Genomic DNA, 14,905 nt, shown 5'->3' with positions numbered 1-14,905 from the left:
AGTCACGTAGCGTTTAAGTATTTGGATTTTCTCCGTGATCGAGCGACATCTTACCTTCAAAATATAGCTAAAAACATTAATCAAGTCAGTGGACATAATGCCAGGTGAAAATTGTTCAGTATTTGACTGTGGAACGCGTAGGAGAAGTAAAGGAATCTGGAAGCTACCGGCGCCGCAAAACGCAGAATACAAGAAGTGGCGAGAAGACTGGCTGAAAATAAATAAGTTACTCTATGTTAGATACTTTAACCATATAGCCTTTATACTCATTTTTGTCTATAAAATAATCATTAATGAGCAACATTTAACATGTTGCAGGTTGTGGCTACCAAATTAATCTTTTGTAATAAATTACTTATTGACAAATTGTTGCAGGCTCTTAATTCTAACTATATCTGCCTTTCTTGTTCTTTGCTGGCTCTACAAATTTCCTTTCGTAGTGTTTTTGTCTTCATTTGTTTACATTGAATTTTTTGTCTCTGTATAACATCTTTGGCCGGTGAAAAGCACCGTACAGTAACATATAAATGAATAATGCTTTTGCAATGCTGTTATCTACCACTATGTCTGAGCATTGTCAATCTTCAGCTGGAGACTTCCTGAGGTCAGAATCCTAAAATTATGATCTATTCTCTTAAAAATTGTTTGAGCTTGTTTAGAATTAACCCAAAGTCCACCTCGGTTTAAAGATGAAATTAGTTTTTGACTCCCTGCAACATGCAAATCTTCTGCTTTGCCAGCTTTCAGTATTGAAGCTGTTTGTTCAGTATGTGCTGTGGGATTATATACATTGTTCACCTTGCTATAAAGCTTGTGCAGAACATATCCTCCAATATATTGTAACCCTGCCATATCTCTGTCACACAGTTTAGTAGGGATATTGGGATTTGGTGATTCATCTTTCTGTTTGCTGTAAGCTATCAAACAATCAGCCACTTTGGTACTAAGCAATGTTGCCGTATTACTTGACAACCCCACAAAAATCTTTGTTGAATTGAGGTCTATTCTTGAATAGTACTTCGAGTAGAATTGTTCTGCATTCCCAGTTTTAACCAAACGGATATACATGGATTCTACTTCTGAGAAGTCCATATTTTCTTCATCCGAGTTCGTATATCTTCGTAGCTCTTCTTTTACGCTTTGAGGGTAGATTTTTCTTTCAATTATTTTATCTCGTGCTTTCATTGATAACGCTTCGAAGTCTTCACCAGTGAATTTGGCTTCTTGAGTCGGTTGATTTCGCCGCGCTTGTTCCTCCTTATGCTTTATTGTCTTATGTCTTTTTAATCCAGCCTTAGTCTTGCATTTCTTTTGGCACAACTAGCAAACAATTCCCTCTTCGTATTGAACCTAAAAATCGAAAGACTTTCAGTAAAAAAATATGTTGTTGTACTACGACCGATGCCGTTGCTAAAGGCATCAATAACTACAAAGTTTTTGGGCGAAAATAACGTTTTAAAGGCTTCTAAAAGACTTACAGAGTCAGCTGCTTCGACAAAGGGCTCTTGTATTCTTCCTCGTTTTCCAAAGTTTCTAATATGGCATCAAAATCGTCGCCGAAGAAAATTAAGTCGTTCATGTCCTTCATATTGTTTTGGTTCTGTGCAGGGTCATTGGTCACGTGACGTTCCAGCGAAGCTCAGGGGACAGACAATAGGCCGGCCCTTTGAAGTTTGCCGCGTTTCCTAACCAGTCCCCTCTACTAACTATGTTAAAAGGAATCGTTATTTAATTCAACAGCCTGTGTATCTCCCCCTACTCATGTTTCCACGAAGTAACCGCTCTTTTTAATAACAATCGTTACTCTGCAATTTGATAATAAAGAGTTTCTTTTCGTATGTTCATGTCAAGATTAGTTGATCTTCACTTGAAGTTAGATTTACGGTCATGTTCAGGATAATACTGCGCATGTTTATAGCATTTTATTTCGTGTTGACCAATGACCCATTGGTACAGTGGAGAAAACAAGCAAATGGAAACACTGCTAACCAGGTTGGATTAAGGTCACCAATCAATGAAAAATATATTAAAATTACAATTTTACGGTTTGAATCTTAAAAAGGTGTAAAATATTATAGAACCATACAAAATCATACTCCCGATCCTACGAATCTCCAAAATTTCTTTAAAATCTTGTAATCTTGAACAATTTGTGAAAAAAATTTATTGAGCAATCAAAACTCTGGTTGTCTTCAAGATAACGTTGTTTCTAGACGATAATGGAGATCTCAGTATATTTAGAGGAAAAAAAGTTCAAACAGGAAAAGCTGAACGCAAATCAGTGCGGGTTCTGATTTGATGAATTGACCTTGAAAATTCAATAGAAGATGGGAAAACATTTCGCTGTTTCAGCCGGACTGACATGGATCGCCCTGCTGCAGTGAGGGGCGAAAAGGTCAAATATCCCACTCAATAAAGGAACGGGATGTAGTAATACCGCACTAAGATCTCGGATCCCTATCAGCGAGGTATTGGAGACTAGTTGATTAGAACGTCGAGGATTCAGCTATGGCTGCCGCGAAATTTTTTGTTGGGATCGCTGATTGGACCTTCGGTTGTTTTAACCCATCTCTTAATGTTCTCCCTGCACAGCGCCCTATAAGTGATTTGCAACCAATCTCTAGATACACAGGTAAAAATGGTGAAAGAAACAAATGCTGATGGACTAACAAAAGAAGCTAATGAGATATTTATTGTTTACGTCCATCAACATGGCGGCAAAGACGTAGCGTGAAAACTACCTAAACTCACTGTTACGTTCCCACTGTAACAGAATTGAACTGCGCGTTAAACCTTCTATTTTCCCTTCGAGGGGAAATAACAGAGTGTGGTCCTTATTTTTAAGATTTTTTTGTTGGAATCACCTTTCATTTTCATTTTTTGTTTCATTCGCGCATTTAAGGAGGCAGTTAACCCTAAATCAGTCTAATCAGATAAAAATTCATAATTTATTATGGAATTGACCAAACTTAATAAACTTGGCATATGGAAGTTGCATCAACAGCAGCATCATAAAATCTACTTTTGATGTTGCAACAATCTGTCATTTCCATAGAAACTCTGATAAACAAATGAGAAGGTTGCGCCTTAAGACATATATTTCTCAAAGAATATTCAATTATTTGACTCAAAAATTGCTGTAAATTATCAAAACACATTGCTCTGTGCAATGAATTACTAACTTTATGTTTCTTTAAAATCCTTGCCATTTAAGGCTTGGCACCTTTGTTTCCATAGCAACAATGATCGAAAGTGACAAATTAAGAAAATTGTAATTCATTGCATAGAACATCACTCCAGGAACAAGGCCTGGAAATTTTGTATAATATAGGTGAATAGCAAACCAACTATGCCTGTTTTAGTACTCGGTGTGTAAAAAATTGCTAATTTAAGAAAATGCAAGACAAAGTTCAACACATAATGATAGAGCACTAAAATGATTCAAACAAAACACTAAGCATAGCCTTAATGGGTAGAAGTGGTCTAGCATGTCCACATTTGATGAGTGAATGTTTTCTAAACCAAATAGGGCAAAAACTGGTTTGAATAGGTTACTGTTGCCCAGTTCTTTCTTTAGCTACAAACTCCACATCCGGGACAACAAACACAATGTCAAATCCACTTGAAGAAGATGGAGCAGGCAAAGCTACTGTTGATTTCTTTTGCTTGGGAGGATTTTTCTTTTTCTTTCTTCCAGCTGTCTCTGGTTTGGAACTTGTGCCAAATGCGCCAGTCTGATAAGCCAACTTGTCAGCCTTTGAATTTTTCATAGACTGAATGGTCTGTCGCTGCTTTCGATATTTTGAGCTGATCTTGTGAGCAGGAGAGATTCCACAGGATTCCAGAAGGGATGCTTTACTTGCAGCTCCTGTGTTAAACACCCCAACAGTCTCACAAACTGCAATGACAACTCGTCTCTTTCCACAATACTGGCTCTTGGGGCATCTTGACCACAACTGTCCATTAACACTCTCATTTCGATTCTGGCTTTGCCCCTGCAAACACCTCTTCAATAAATCATCATTAGTAAGCCTAATGAAAATTGGCTTCAGTTCATCAATAAAAACACAAGGAAGACGTTTGTCCTCTTTATATTCTTCCGGAGCCTTCCAAAATTTGCACCAGGTACCTTCACCTTTGGGGCATAGCTTGTGCTGCTCCTCTAGGGAACATGAATCATCTTTTATCATGTGATGATAGATTGCCCATACACTGTTCTTCATTTGGTGTAAGACACCTGCATTCTCACGTATGGCTCTTCCATAATATTTTTGCATTCTGTCCACAAAACTGTCAGTTAGCCGACCCCTTCCATCAACCTTTCCTCCATCCGACATCTTTAGGCAAGCCATCTTCATATATTTTTTGTAATTTCTGAGGGCAGTTCCTAATCTCTTCTGAACATGGCCAACACATTCAGAGGAGTTATGATACCACAATACGAGCATTTCAAATACATCAATTCAGCAGGCCATTTCTGCTTGCGCTATCTTGAAATAGCTGCAGTTTTGACTTTGAATTTCGGCACGAGCTGCAAATAGCTGAAACAGCAAAGCACTCTGATAGTAGCTGCGCATCTTGTAGCTATGTGCCTCCTCATGAACACACATTTCTGCTGAACTACTTTGAGAACGAGTAGTAACTGCTTCTTGTTGATCGTACTTTTCAAAAGAACTGTTCATAAGTTTCAACTCCGACATATTTTTCGGCGCAGTGCGGTCTAGAAAGTCATCGTACTCACTTTGAGCCTTGGACGTGCTCGGTTGTGGTTCCTCGTGTGATTCTACGCTGGTGTCATAATTTTCTCCCATTTTCCTCAGTTTCCCTTCGCACTTTCCAGGCTTTTTTCCCGTGAAAACCTTTCCTTTTCTTCCTTCGACTCGATCTAAACTTCCCTTTTCTCTTAATACTGGTTTCTCCCTCGACTTCCATTGACAAATTTAAAACACTCCAGCACTCGCTCGCGATACTCGGTAAGAAAATCGACCGGAGTACGCGCAAAGGGTTCTGGGCTGGAAAATTAGAACTAAGTCATGCACTGTAGGACTTACGGATTACGGGAGTGTTGGGGCAAATTTTTCTTCTTTTTATTTTCATTTTCTCACTTACTTGTTATCGTGTATTCTTTTCTGTTCCCTCCGGTATTTCGTTAGTTACGCTCCTTTGTTATTTGCTGTATGTAAATTTCGTTATAGTTTTATTACCTCGCCCTTATTTATTGCCAGTTTTTTGTACTGAGCTATTAGTGTCACATCATTCCTCGAAGTAGGTTTCTTCTTCGGTGGCCCTGACCAACAACCCTATCTTTCTCAGCATTTGGTAAGCAGTTTTGTTTTCATCGTCTTTTTTTTTTATTTTATTTCATTATGCAGTCGCCTTAAAGTAGTTTTTTCTGTATTGTAACTTATTTTTTCGCTCCTTTGTAGGAATTTACTTTCTTCGCTGATAGTAAACACATTTGCTGACATTATGAACGTGTTGTGTATGTAACTGACCTTTGCCCGTTCAGGGAGAACAAATTTGGATCGTTTCTCGAAAAACCCAAATCTGTAAACCCCATAGCAACCAAAATCAACAAACTGTAAACAATGGTAACTAAGGCCGTTTTTAATGAGTTCCATTGATTAAAAAATCAATTTTTAGGCGGGATCTTCAAAAATATTGTAATACGCTCTCGGAACTAAAAAGCCAGTATTATGAACTTCCTTTTTAGGCTTCTTTTCAAGTTTGACCGAATTTTACATTTTTTTCGAATTTTAGGGTTAACTGCCTCCTTAAGCCTTGTTGAAACAGAGCTTTGTTATTTATCTATAGGTGGTTTGCAACCAATCTCTAGAGATACAGGTAACAATGGTGAAAGGAACAAATGCTGCTGGACGAACAAAAGAAGCTAAAGAGATACCCATTGTTTACGTCCACCAACATGGCCGCCATGACGTAACGTGCAAACCACCTATTAGCTCACTTTTTGAAATGAGCAAAATGTTGTTGAATCTCAAATTTCAAAACAAGTTCCAAGCGTTTGAGACACGGAGTGCTCGCTGACGATTCATTTTTTAATGTTTTCATAAGTTTCTTAGCTCTTTACTGGTTACAGAGTAGTTTCTACGGAGAAGTTGCTGTTATTTTTCCTTATTTTCACATGCAAATAAATCACGCATAATGCGTTTCTTTCCCTCTGATACTTAATTAGCTAACTGAGCGTGGAAAACAAAACTGCGATTTGTGATATGTGTCGTGAAGTCAATTATTGGCTGGAGTTGTTAATCCATATTCATCAGATGCTGTAGAATTTTCAGCATACCACGCTGTCCTCTGTAGAGTGAAGACCTAGCGTTCTTGATACCGAAAATATGGATGAAAGAAGACGAAGAACTCGTATAGAAGAGCAGTGGAAAGCAATTGTGTGTTACTAAAACAGGTGAGCGTTCCTTTAGAAATTATTGCTCAAAAGTTCTTCAGAAAGCCGAACTAGCCGCAAAATTTCAATCGAAACAAGAAAACACGTGTCCAGTTGCTTGGTCTGAGCGACTCCGGCTTCAACTCGACGTTATCTCACTTAAAAGGTATTGGGCTCTGCAGAAACAGAGATTTTAGTTCTGGTAACTGTGATAAAAATTCATAACTATCTTTCGTCCGTTTGAAAAAAAATTGAAATAGATATTTATTTTAGTTAAGTTAGATAGGGAAGATTTCGAATATAGCGAGTTTCGCCCATAACGAGTTTCGCCCATATCGTTTCGCCCAGAAGTAGAAGTGATCAAATCTAGTCGGGTAATTTGGTTAATTGTATCAACTCTGACGAAAGGCTAACGCTCGAAACGTCAGCTTTGTAACTCGTTACGGTGGCCAATTTACAATTTCAACTTAGTCGATATTCCAAATTACCTTGTTACCTCCGCCGGCAGCCCCACAGTTTCTTTAGAAACTTTCACCCTTTATTCATAAATCTAGTCAGGACTAATGCATGAGTGCGCGTGGGTGGAATAGCTTAAGTTTTCTGATTCCGACAAAGCATGCGGTATGAAAGTTCTAACTAAAAGAAATTACCGTCTTGCAAAAATATCTCGCCCTTTCACTTGTCAATAGAATTTGAAAACAATTGCGCGTGGAACATAGAAAATGGTTTCGCCCAGAGGTAGGCCTAACGTGTAAAGGCCCATTTCACCAACATTCGATCAACAAAAGTTGAACGCATGTTGGGCAAATGTTGGACGCAAAAACAAAGTTGTTCGGAGGCCTTTCAAAGGCCTCACAAAGGCCTTACAAAGAAAAAGTTGAAGCGATGTTGAACGAAAGGTTAAATCGCTTTAAACTTGATTCGACACGCTTTAAACAAGCTTTCAACATTTTTTACGTTTTCAACAATGTTGGACGACCTGTTTAAACGTATCAAACATTTGTTTCAACAAAGTGTTGAATGCCTTTTGAAGCAATTGTTGAAACCGTTGAAACGGGCCTTAACTCGAAAAACGTTAACCTAAACATGCGTATACCCAGAACGAACGTTGTGAAATGCCGGGAATAACGTGACTTCCTGACGCCATAAATATATTGAAGCGAACAAGTTGTCTCTTTCGATGAGAATCAAGCGGGGATTGGAGTTAGCTAATTAATTATGCAAAAAAAAAAATAAAGGAAATGGGGGTTTTCCCAGGGGAACCCTATATCTCCCAGGGAATTTAATATTTTGACCCATTATTTTCACACATTTGTTAACTCGTGCTACTTAGCATTTGTGCCAAGTTTGAGCCGAATCGGTGATTTGAGGTTTATCGCCCCCTGCCCGGTTTTCTTGTGGACACGCTCTTAACTCGAAAAACGTTAAACCTAAACATGCGTATGCCCAGAACGAACGTTGTGAAATGCCGGGAATAACGTGACTTCCTGACACCATAAAAATGTTGAAGTGAACAAGTTGTCTCTTTCACTGAGATCCAAGCGGGGATTGGAGAGGTAATTCGAGCACGAAATACAAAAGAGCCGTTTAAACACGAAGGCGCGCTATAAAAGGAGCCTTAGGTCCCACAGGACCATTTGTCAATCAACCGTTGTGTGATATAGAACTCTTGAGTCAAGTCAGCTTGAGTTACAGCTACTCCAAAGGCTTGGAACTTGTTTTGAAATTTGAGATTCAACAACATTTTGCTCATTTCAAATAGTGAGCAAATAGATAAATAACAAAGCTCTGTTTCAACATGGCTTAAATGGGTGAATGAAACAAAAAATGAAAGGTGACTTCCTCGGTCGCTGGTGCAGACCTCACTGCGTTTGGTCTGTACTGGCGACCTCGGTCAAGATTCTCCCATACCGTGGGCCTCCTTCTCGGTTAATAAGAACTAAAGGCTGGTTTTCATTAGCGACGGAGTCGAAGTCATAGTCGGAGTCGTAAGAGCGCTTATGACCCAGGGAAAATCGAAAAACGGAGTCGTAAGCGGAGTCATAAGCTCGACGGAATCGGAGTCGGAAGAGTCATAACGTTTCCATTTTCTTCCGATTCCGCTTATGACTCCGTCGCTTACGCTCTAGTGAAAACCGCAATGCCGGAAGCGGAAGAATAAACCAATCACAATGCTCAATTTCAGGCCCGCGAAAGTACAAATTTTGGCACCAAAGACGACATGGCGGACGAAGAACAACTTTGGCTCTTATTAATCAATATTTTGCGCAGGCAGAGACAATACAGGGACAATGTCGTTCGAAAAAGAAAAAATATTTTGGTTTCGTGATATCTATCGACGTCGAGCAGCTTAGGAAGAGTATGCTAACCTATTTGTGCATTTTGGAAAGATGGAATCGAGCATTGTGATCGGTTTATTCTTCCACTTCCGCTTCCGACTCCGACAATGCAGTTTTCACTAGATCGTAAGCGACGGAGTCATAGGCAGAATCGGCGGTGTTCTGCTTCCGACTCCGTCGGTTTGATTTTCAACGCTTCTGATTACAACTCCGACTACGACTCCGTCGCAAGTGAAAACCAGCCTTAAACATCAAGAGATTATGGACTGAGAGAACCTATCTCCGTGACAAATAATAATTAATTTTTCAGAGTATTTTTTAGATTTCCCGCCATGTTGGGAAGTTACTCTTATTCACACCTCGCATAGTAAAGCGGGTAACGATCTCCATATAATCTGTAGTTGAAGTTTCTGGTAAATGTTTTAATTAGTTTATAAAAACTGTAACCACCCATTATCGAAACAAATTTCGTAATTTTTGCCTCACCATTCGAATGCTTACCTTTATTGATTTATTGGAAACAATTATATGCATCGATAACAAATCGTGCCCACCATCGTTTAACTCGCTGAGAGCCCAGTTGTGGGTTGCGGATACTAGTAGTTATTTTGTCCTCTGATAATGTGTAGCCTTGAGGAATGATACACAGCATGTCAGTTATTTGTGTGAAAAACCATTACTATAGTAAAATGGAAACTATTAGAGGCTCTGAGACGTCAGACTGAATGTGCATTTTGTAGTACTGAGACTCGCAGTTTTTCACTTTTCCCAATTACTTCCCTCATGGAAAATACGGTGGCTTCAAAGGGACATACACTTTCCTTTTTTTTTTTTCCACTTGCGACTTAGCTGCTACTTTCTTGCGACTTAGCTGCGACTTTCTTGCTACTTTCTTGCGACTTTCTTGCGACTTTCTTGCGACTTAGCTGCGACTTTCTCGCTACTTAGCTGCGACTTTCTTGCTACTTTCTTGCGACTTAGCTGCGACTTTCTGGCTACTTTCTTGCGACTTAGCTGCGAATTTCTTGCTACTTTCTTGCGACTTAGCTGCGACTTTCTTGCGACTTAGCTGCGACTTTCTTGCTACTTTCTTGCGACTTACCTGTGACTTGCTACTTTCTTACGACTTAGCTACGACCTTCTTGCTACTTTCTTGCGACTTAGCTGCGACTATCTTGCTACTTTCTTGCGACTTAGCTGCCTGGTGCATCAGCTGGCCAGGTTGTTCTATTTGAAAACAACGTAGACAATAGGTAGTCGCAGCTAAGTCGCAAGAAAGTAGTAAGAAAGTCGCAGCTAAGTCGCAAGAAAGTAGCAAGAAAGTCGCAGCTAAGTCGCAAGAAAGTAGCAAGAAAGTCGCAGCTAAGTAGCGAGAAAGTCGCAGCTAAGTCGCAAGAAAGTCGCAAGAAAGTCGCAAGAAAGTCGCAAGAAAGTAGCAGGAAAGTCGCAGCTAAGTCGCAAGAAAGTCGCAGCTAAGTCGCAAGAAAGTCGCAGCTAAGTCGCAAGAAAGTAGCAACCAAGTCGCAATTAAGTAAAAAAAAAAGAGAGAAGAAAGTGTGTGTCCCTTTAAAGCCACCATAGGAAAAAACGGTTTGATACACAGAGGTTCAAATTGTTCCCCGAAAACAGATGCTGGGAGGCTCTCGACTTGACGTGACATTTTTTGTTGCGCGAGCTTGGGGAGAGTGAAATCGAAACCGGATGAAGGCTACCCGTGACTTTCAGTATGCTATAGGAGATCGTAGTGAGTGTGGATCTGTCAATGCTTCGCAACGGTTCGAAAAAGTAAAGGTGTTTTGTTTTTTATCGTCAGATGTGTTCCTGTACTGGTGCAGTTCACTCAGCTGAATCCTGTGAGCTTCAGAATCAAAGGTAAGATTAAAAAATAGACTAATGCTACCCAGAATCTTCTGCTTCTTATTCATGATCATCTCGATCAGCCACACTTGACACGCTTTCCTTTGCGAGGAGTAGCTTTTTTTTTTCGTATGAAATTTTCAAAGCTGCAAATGTGTTTGTGCTGAAGTTTTGTGGGATCAAGAGAGCGGCATTAATCGAGTTCACTGATGTATGACAAACTGCTCTCGCTACCGATCAGTATTTAGATCACTGAAAACCTTACAAAGGGCGTCTGAAGGAAAAGATTTATTTACTTTAAGAAGACAAGTAAAAGACATAAAAAATATGTCGCATCTAGCGAGTTTAAATCGTACCGATAATGGCTAAGGAAAGAAAACTGTAGTGTTCACTTCCGTGTTTCTCGATCTGAGACAACGCCTTTGGGCTAGGCACAATGACAAGTTTAATCTACGATTTGTCACGAGTGCCTCAATATCGATTCCGATGTTTGAGTATCTTTTTCATCGATGTGGTACGGAAAGATGTAAGCGGTATTGGTAATTTAACTTGCGTGTCTTCGAGAAGTTACTGATCAGCTCTATGAAATGCCGTACAAACTGAAACTATAAATATATTGACAAGAATGGCACTATCCCGAATCACGCCACACCGTAAGCAGCTGAGGTAGAGCGACGGACTTACTTTATGATTCAGGCATTTCCTCTGCAAATACAGTTCGGCTTAGTACGTGCGTTTATTTATTTCTTTCTGGCGGCAACGAGACAAGGACATATGTAGAGCGATGTTATTTCGGATTGACGCGCTGTTAATAATTATTCAAAAACTGTTAGTAATTTGATATTAACACGACAGACTCAACAATAGTAACACAAGAATGTGTAATCAAGATCATGCCTTCTGATGGTTTCGTTCTTGTCGAGGAAGCCGAAGATTTCTATTGCTTTATCTATAAGCTTACAGTTTAATCTCTGTGCCGAGTAATCTTCCCATGCATTTCGCCACTTTACAGTCCAAAAGGCACTGCATTTTTTTTTTAACGAAAATCGTCAAGGAGGTGAATCAAGTGACTCAGACAGGTTGAAAGTAGATCTATATATATACTGCTTTGACTTCGACTCCAAAAGTATCGTGGATTTTGCGTCATATTATCACGCGGAATATATTATTTTCAAGGGTTCTATTTAATCTGTTTTTTGTTTTGCGAGAAGGGCGCCCTATAAACTTAATTATTAATTATCAACTTCATTTCCAATGAAGACCTTCCTGTATATGTTTATCGATGTTGTTTCGCGTTGCCATAGTATAGGAAGGCTTAGAAATACAGAGGCTTTTGAAAAAAATATACAAAGGAATGTAACGTAGATATAATGAACTTAAATACAATTAGTTACAATTAGATATAATTTACGCAGGTATAATAACCTTATAATCATACTTACCTAACTTTCAATTTATGCCTAAATTATGTTTTTAACAATTCATTTTCTGCGCGGGACTTTGTGTCAACTCATGCATTGCACATTTCAAAGTGAATCAATGTTTCAAATAGCTGTTTGCTGATCATGAATTTAAGGATTATATATCATTATCTTTAAACTTTCATTTGCTTCACTGCAATATGAGTTTTACTGTATGCAATTTTGTGTCTTTTGAACTGTTACCACGGTAGACTTAAACTCAGTATAGGCCTGCAGTGTGGTTTACAAAATCACCTTGATACCATTTTTTCATTTTGCAGTTGAACATTATTGTATTTTTATTATCTCTTCTTCTTATTCTAGGTTCTAGCTGTGCATCCATATGATTACAATGGCCACAGGCAATTGCCATGAGGAATTTATTGGAAAGAAACTGATTCCTTTTACAACAGTAATAGGACTCGTAAGCATTGATTTGTCATTTAGGAATAAATGCATTCTTTGTTTACCCCCAGTCTTTGCATAAGTATCAGTTAGATATTTCTCTGTAACTAGATGTATAACTGACCCTAGAGAAACAGCTTATGAAAATGTTAAATGTTGGGAAGGAAACGGATAATGATGGTGACAAATTATACTTCTGGTATAGTTACATACTGGCCATGGCAATGACAGCCAGTGCAAACTCGGACGTTTAAGGAGGGTGTCTTGCGAAGCCAAGGACACAATTGGCCATGAATTGAGATCACAGGATACAGTTGCAAGTTGCAACAACGATTTTCCATTTGGGCCATCCAGAATAGTGTGGAGATGGTGTTTTAAAATCTTCATCCCATCACAATATGTATAAAAACAAATTCAAACTGTTTTGAATTTGTGAAATTCACAGCATTAAGGTAATTGGAAGTAGTGCATGTAAAGAGGTTTGTAGCTGTGAATCACTTTCACAGTAGCTTAAAACAAGTGTATCCCTAATGGGGGTCTCACACAATTAATCATTACCTAGCTTGTATTTAGTTTTTATTAACCAAGCGGGAGGTCTGTATGGGAGAATCTTGACTGAGGTCGCCAATACAGACCGAACGCAGTGAGGTCTGTACCAGCCACCGAGGTCAGGATTCTCCTATACAGACCGACCTAGCTTGGATAATAAGATGTTTATTATGTGGCTGTGTCTTATATGCCAATTTTTAATCTTCTTTGTACCTTTTCTTTTCTAGACCGGTCTAGATGGGAAAATCTAGACTACTTTCAATATTGATTTCAGCCAATCAAATTCGTGAATTCGGTAGTTCCCAGTCCTTGTGAGACACAGCTATATAATAAGGCTGCATATGGAAAGTGATTATAATTATATTTTGTTAACAATATTTATGATAATTAGTTGGCAGGTTTGACCATGTTTGTGGCTGGTGTTGTGGTGATGAATAAACAAATCATCCCTGCTGAAATTTCAACAAGTGTGGGTATTCAAACCGCACCCAAAATTGTTCTTGCTGCTGGGATTTTGAGCTTGTTGGTGGCAGGTCTTGGAGTTTTTTTCACTTGTAAAGATTTAACTGTTGAGAATGGCACTGGGAAACCATTAATTATTATGGTAAGGACATGCTGAATTTATCAGTAGAATATGTAATTATAATGATAAATTTACACAAGCTACCATTTTGGCAGTTTCTCTCGGTGGGGAATTGCTATTGATTGAGACAGACACTTTCCAGTGATCACTTTGCCTTAATGGAATTGTTGCAATCCTTTTATAATGTCAAGATCAGGAGATGCCTTCAATAATGTTTGGCATTAACAACTCACTCTTCTAGCCTATGAGTGGCAAAAGATTACATTACCTACACTCAAAAAACAATTCATTAACACTCCAAGAGTAGTCAAGAGCTAATTAACTGTTAAGTTATAGACAGAGTGGTGTTTTTACTTGAAACCTGACTTGCACCTGACCATCTAATTTTAAAATATGTTTTGTTATAATTTCCAGTTAATAGTCTGCCTTGCTGTGTCAGCTCTTCTGGCATTGATTGGTGGTGGAGTAGGTGTAGATAACTTCAAGAAGGTAATACGATATTTAACTGTTTTTTTTTTGCATTAAATACAAAGAGTTGGGATGGCACTGTGGTGAGAGTGTTTGCCTCCCACTGCTGTGGCCTGGGTTCGATCCCTAGACCTGGCGTCACATGTAGGTTGAGTTTGTTGTTTGTTCTCATCCTTGCTCTGAGGGTTTTTCTCTGAGTCCGTTGGTTTACTTCCCTCCACAAAAACCAACATTCCAAATTCCAATTTGATCTGGAAGCAGTAAATGGACAAGAAGAGCCATCCAGTGGAATGTTGAGTGTTTTTAACATTAGCCACTGGCGCGGAAGATTGGGCAATCACTTCCTACATTATTAACTTATTTCAAGCCTTTGAGACAAGTCATGCATCCCTTTAAGCTGGACATGTAGTATACTATACCTCTAATGAATGTTGTTTAGTATCCACTGCCATACTGTTCCATTGACTACTGACCTCAGTCACCTAATTTTTGTTCAATTTATGTTGGTTGTGTTGGCAAGAGTAAGTAGGAGGAGGGAGGGGGGCCGCAAGACAATAATGCAATATTTTCAAATGAGGGCTATAATTTTCAATAATTATAAACACATTGGCATTTGGAGTCAAAAAAATTAAAATGCTTGCTTTGCTGATTTGTAATCAGAGAATGTTTAGAAATACATTTGATAATAAAAATTAACGGTAAAAAACTACGACGTTTCGAAGTCTGCATGACCTCATTATCAAGTAAAATGTTAAAACTGATGTAAAATTGTAGCTCAGAGATTATATACAAATAAAATGTGATAACTTCATTAGAATAATGAGCGTTCATTGTTATTCGCGAA

At 38.8% G+C, this 14,905-nt stretch overlaps 1 protein-coding gene, 2 long non-coding RNA genes and 1 other non-coding gene across 6 annotated transcripts in view; 2 read left to right on the top strand and 2 right to left on the bottom strand.

Annotated features, from left to right (window-relative positions):
- Positions 1–212: 212 nt before the first annotated feature.
- Positions 213–1,610, bottom strand: LOC148721837 (uncharacterized). Its single transcript, XR_015992443.1, has 2 exons — positions 1,479–1,610; positions 213–1,350 (listed from the first exon to the last, which is right to left on the bottom strand). It is a non-coding gene; the product is annotated as an uncharacterized LOC148721837 (long non-coding RNA).
- Positions 1,611–2,929: 1,319 nt separating this feature from the next.
- Positions 2,930–4,982, bottom strand: LOC111343888 (uncharacterized). The gene has a single exon (XR_015992444.1). It is a non-coding gene; the product is annotated as an uncharacterized LOC111343888 (transcript).
- Positions 4,983–5,073: 91 nt separating this feature from the next.
- On the top strand, positions 5,074–5,470 carry LOC148721836 (uncharacterized). The gene is made up of 2 exons (XR_015992650.1): positions 5,074–5,319; positions 5,427–5,470. It is a non-coding gene; the product is annotated as an uncharacterized LOC148721836 (long non-coding RNA).
- A 4,980-nt stretch (positions 5,471–10,450) lies between these two features.
- The window catches only part of LOC111343886 (CD63 antigen), a 12,160-nt gene continuing 7,705 nt past the window's right edge, over positions 10,451–14,905 (top strand). Inside the window, exons 1-4 of one of the 3 annotated variants that reach the window (XM_022951084.2) lie at positions 10,451–10,611; positions 12,381–12,480; positions 13,402–13,614; positions 14,008–14,082. In XM_022951084.2, the coding sequence (XP_022806819.1) occupies positions 12,400–12,480; positions 13,402–13,614; positions 14,008–14,082 (369 nt within the window). In that variant the 5' untranslated portion in view covers positions 10,451–10,611; positions 12,381–12,399. Of the gene's footprint in view, positions 10,612–11,140; positions 11,263–11,655; positions 11,676–12,380; positions 12,481–13,401; positions 13,615–14,007; positions 14,083–14,905 lie in introns of those variants that run through there. The other 2 variants (XM_022951086.2, XM_022951085.2) reach the window with 2 other exon arrangements.

The sequence above is a fragment of the Stylophora pistillata genome, chromosome 10, assembly GCF_964205215.1.
Source record: "Stylophora pistillata chromosome 10, jaStyPist1.2, whole genome shotgun sequence".
Taxonomy (NCBI): Eukaryota; Metazoa; Cnidaria; class Anthozoa; order Scleractinia; family Pocilloporidae; genus Stylophora; species Stylophora pistillata.
The sequence above is the reverse complement of the archived record's forward strand: the minus strand, read 5'-3'. Positions and strand labels throughout refer to the sequence as shown.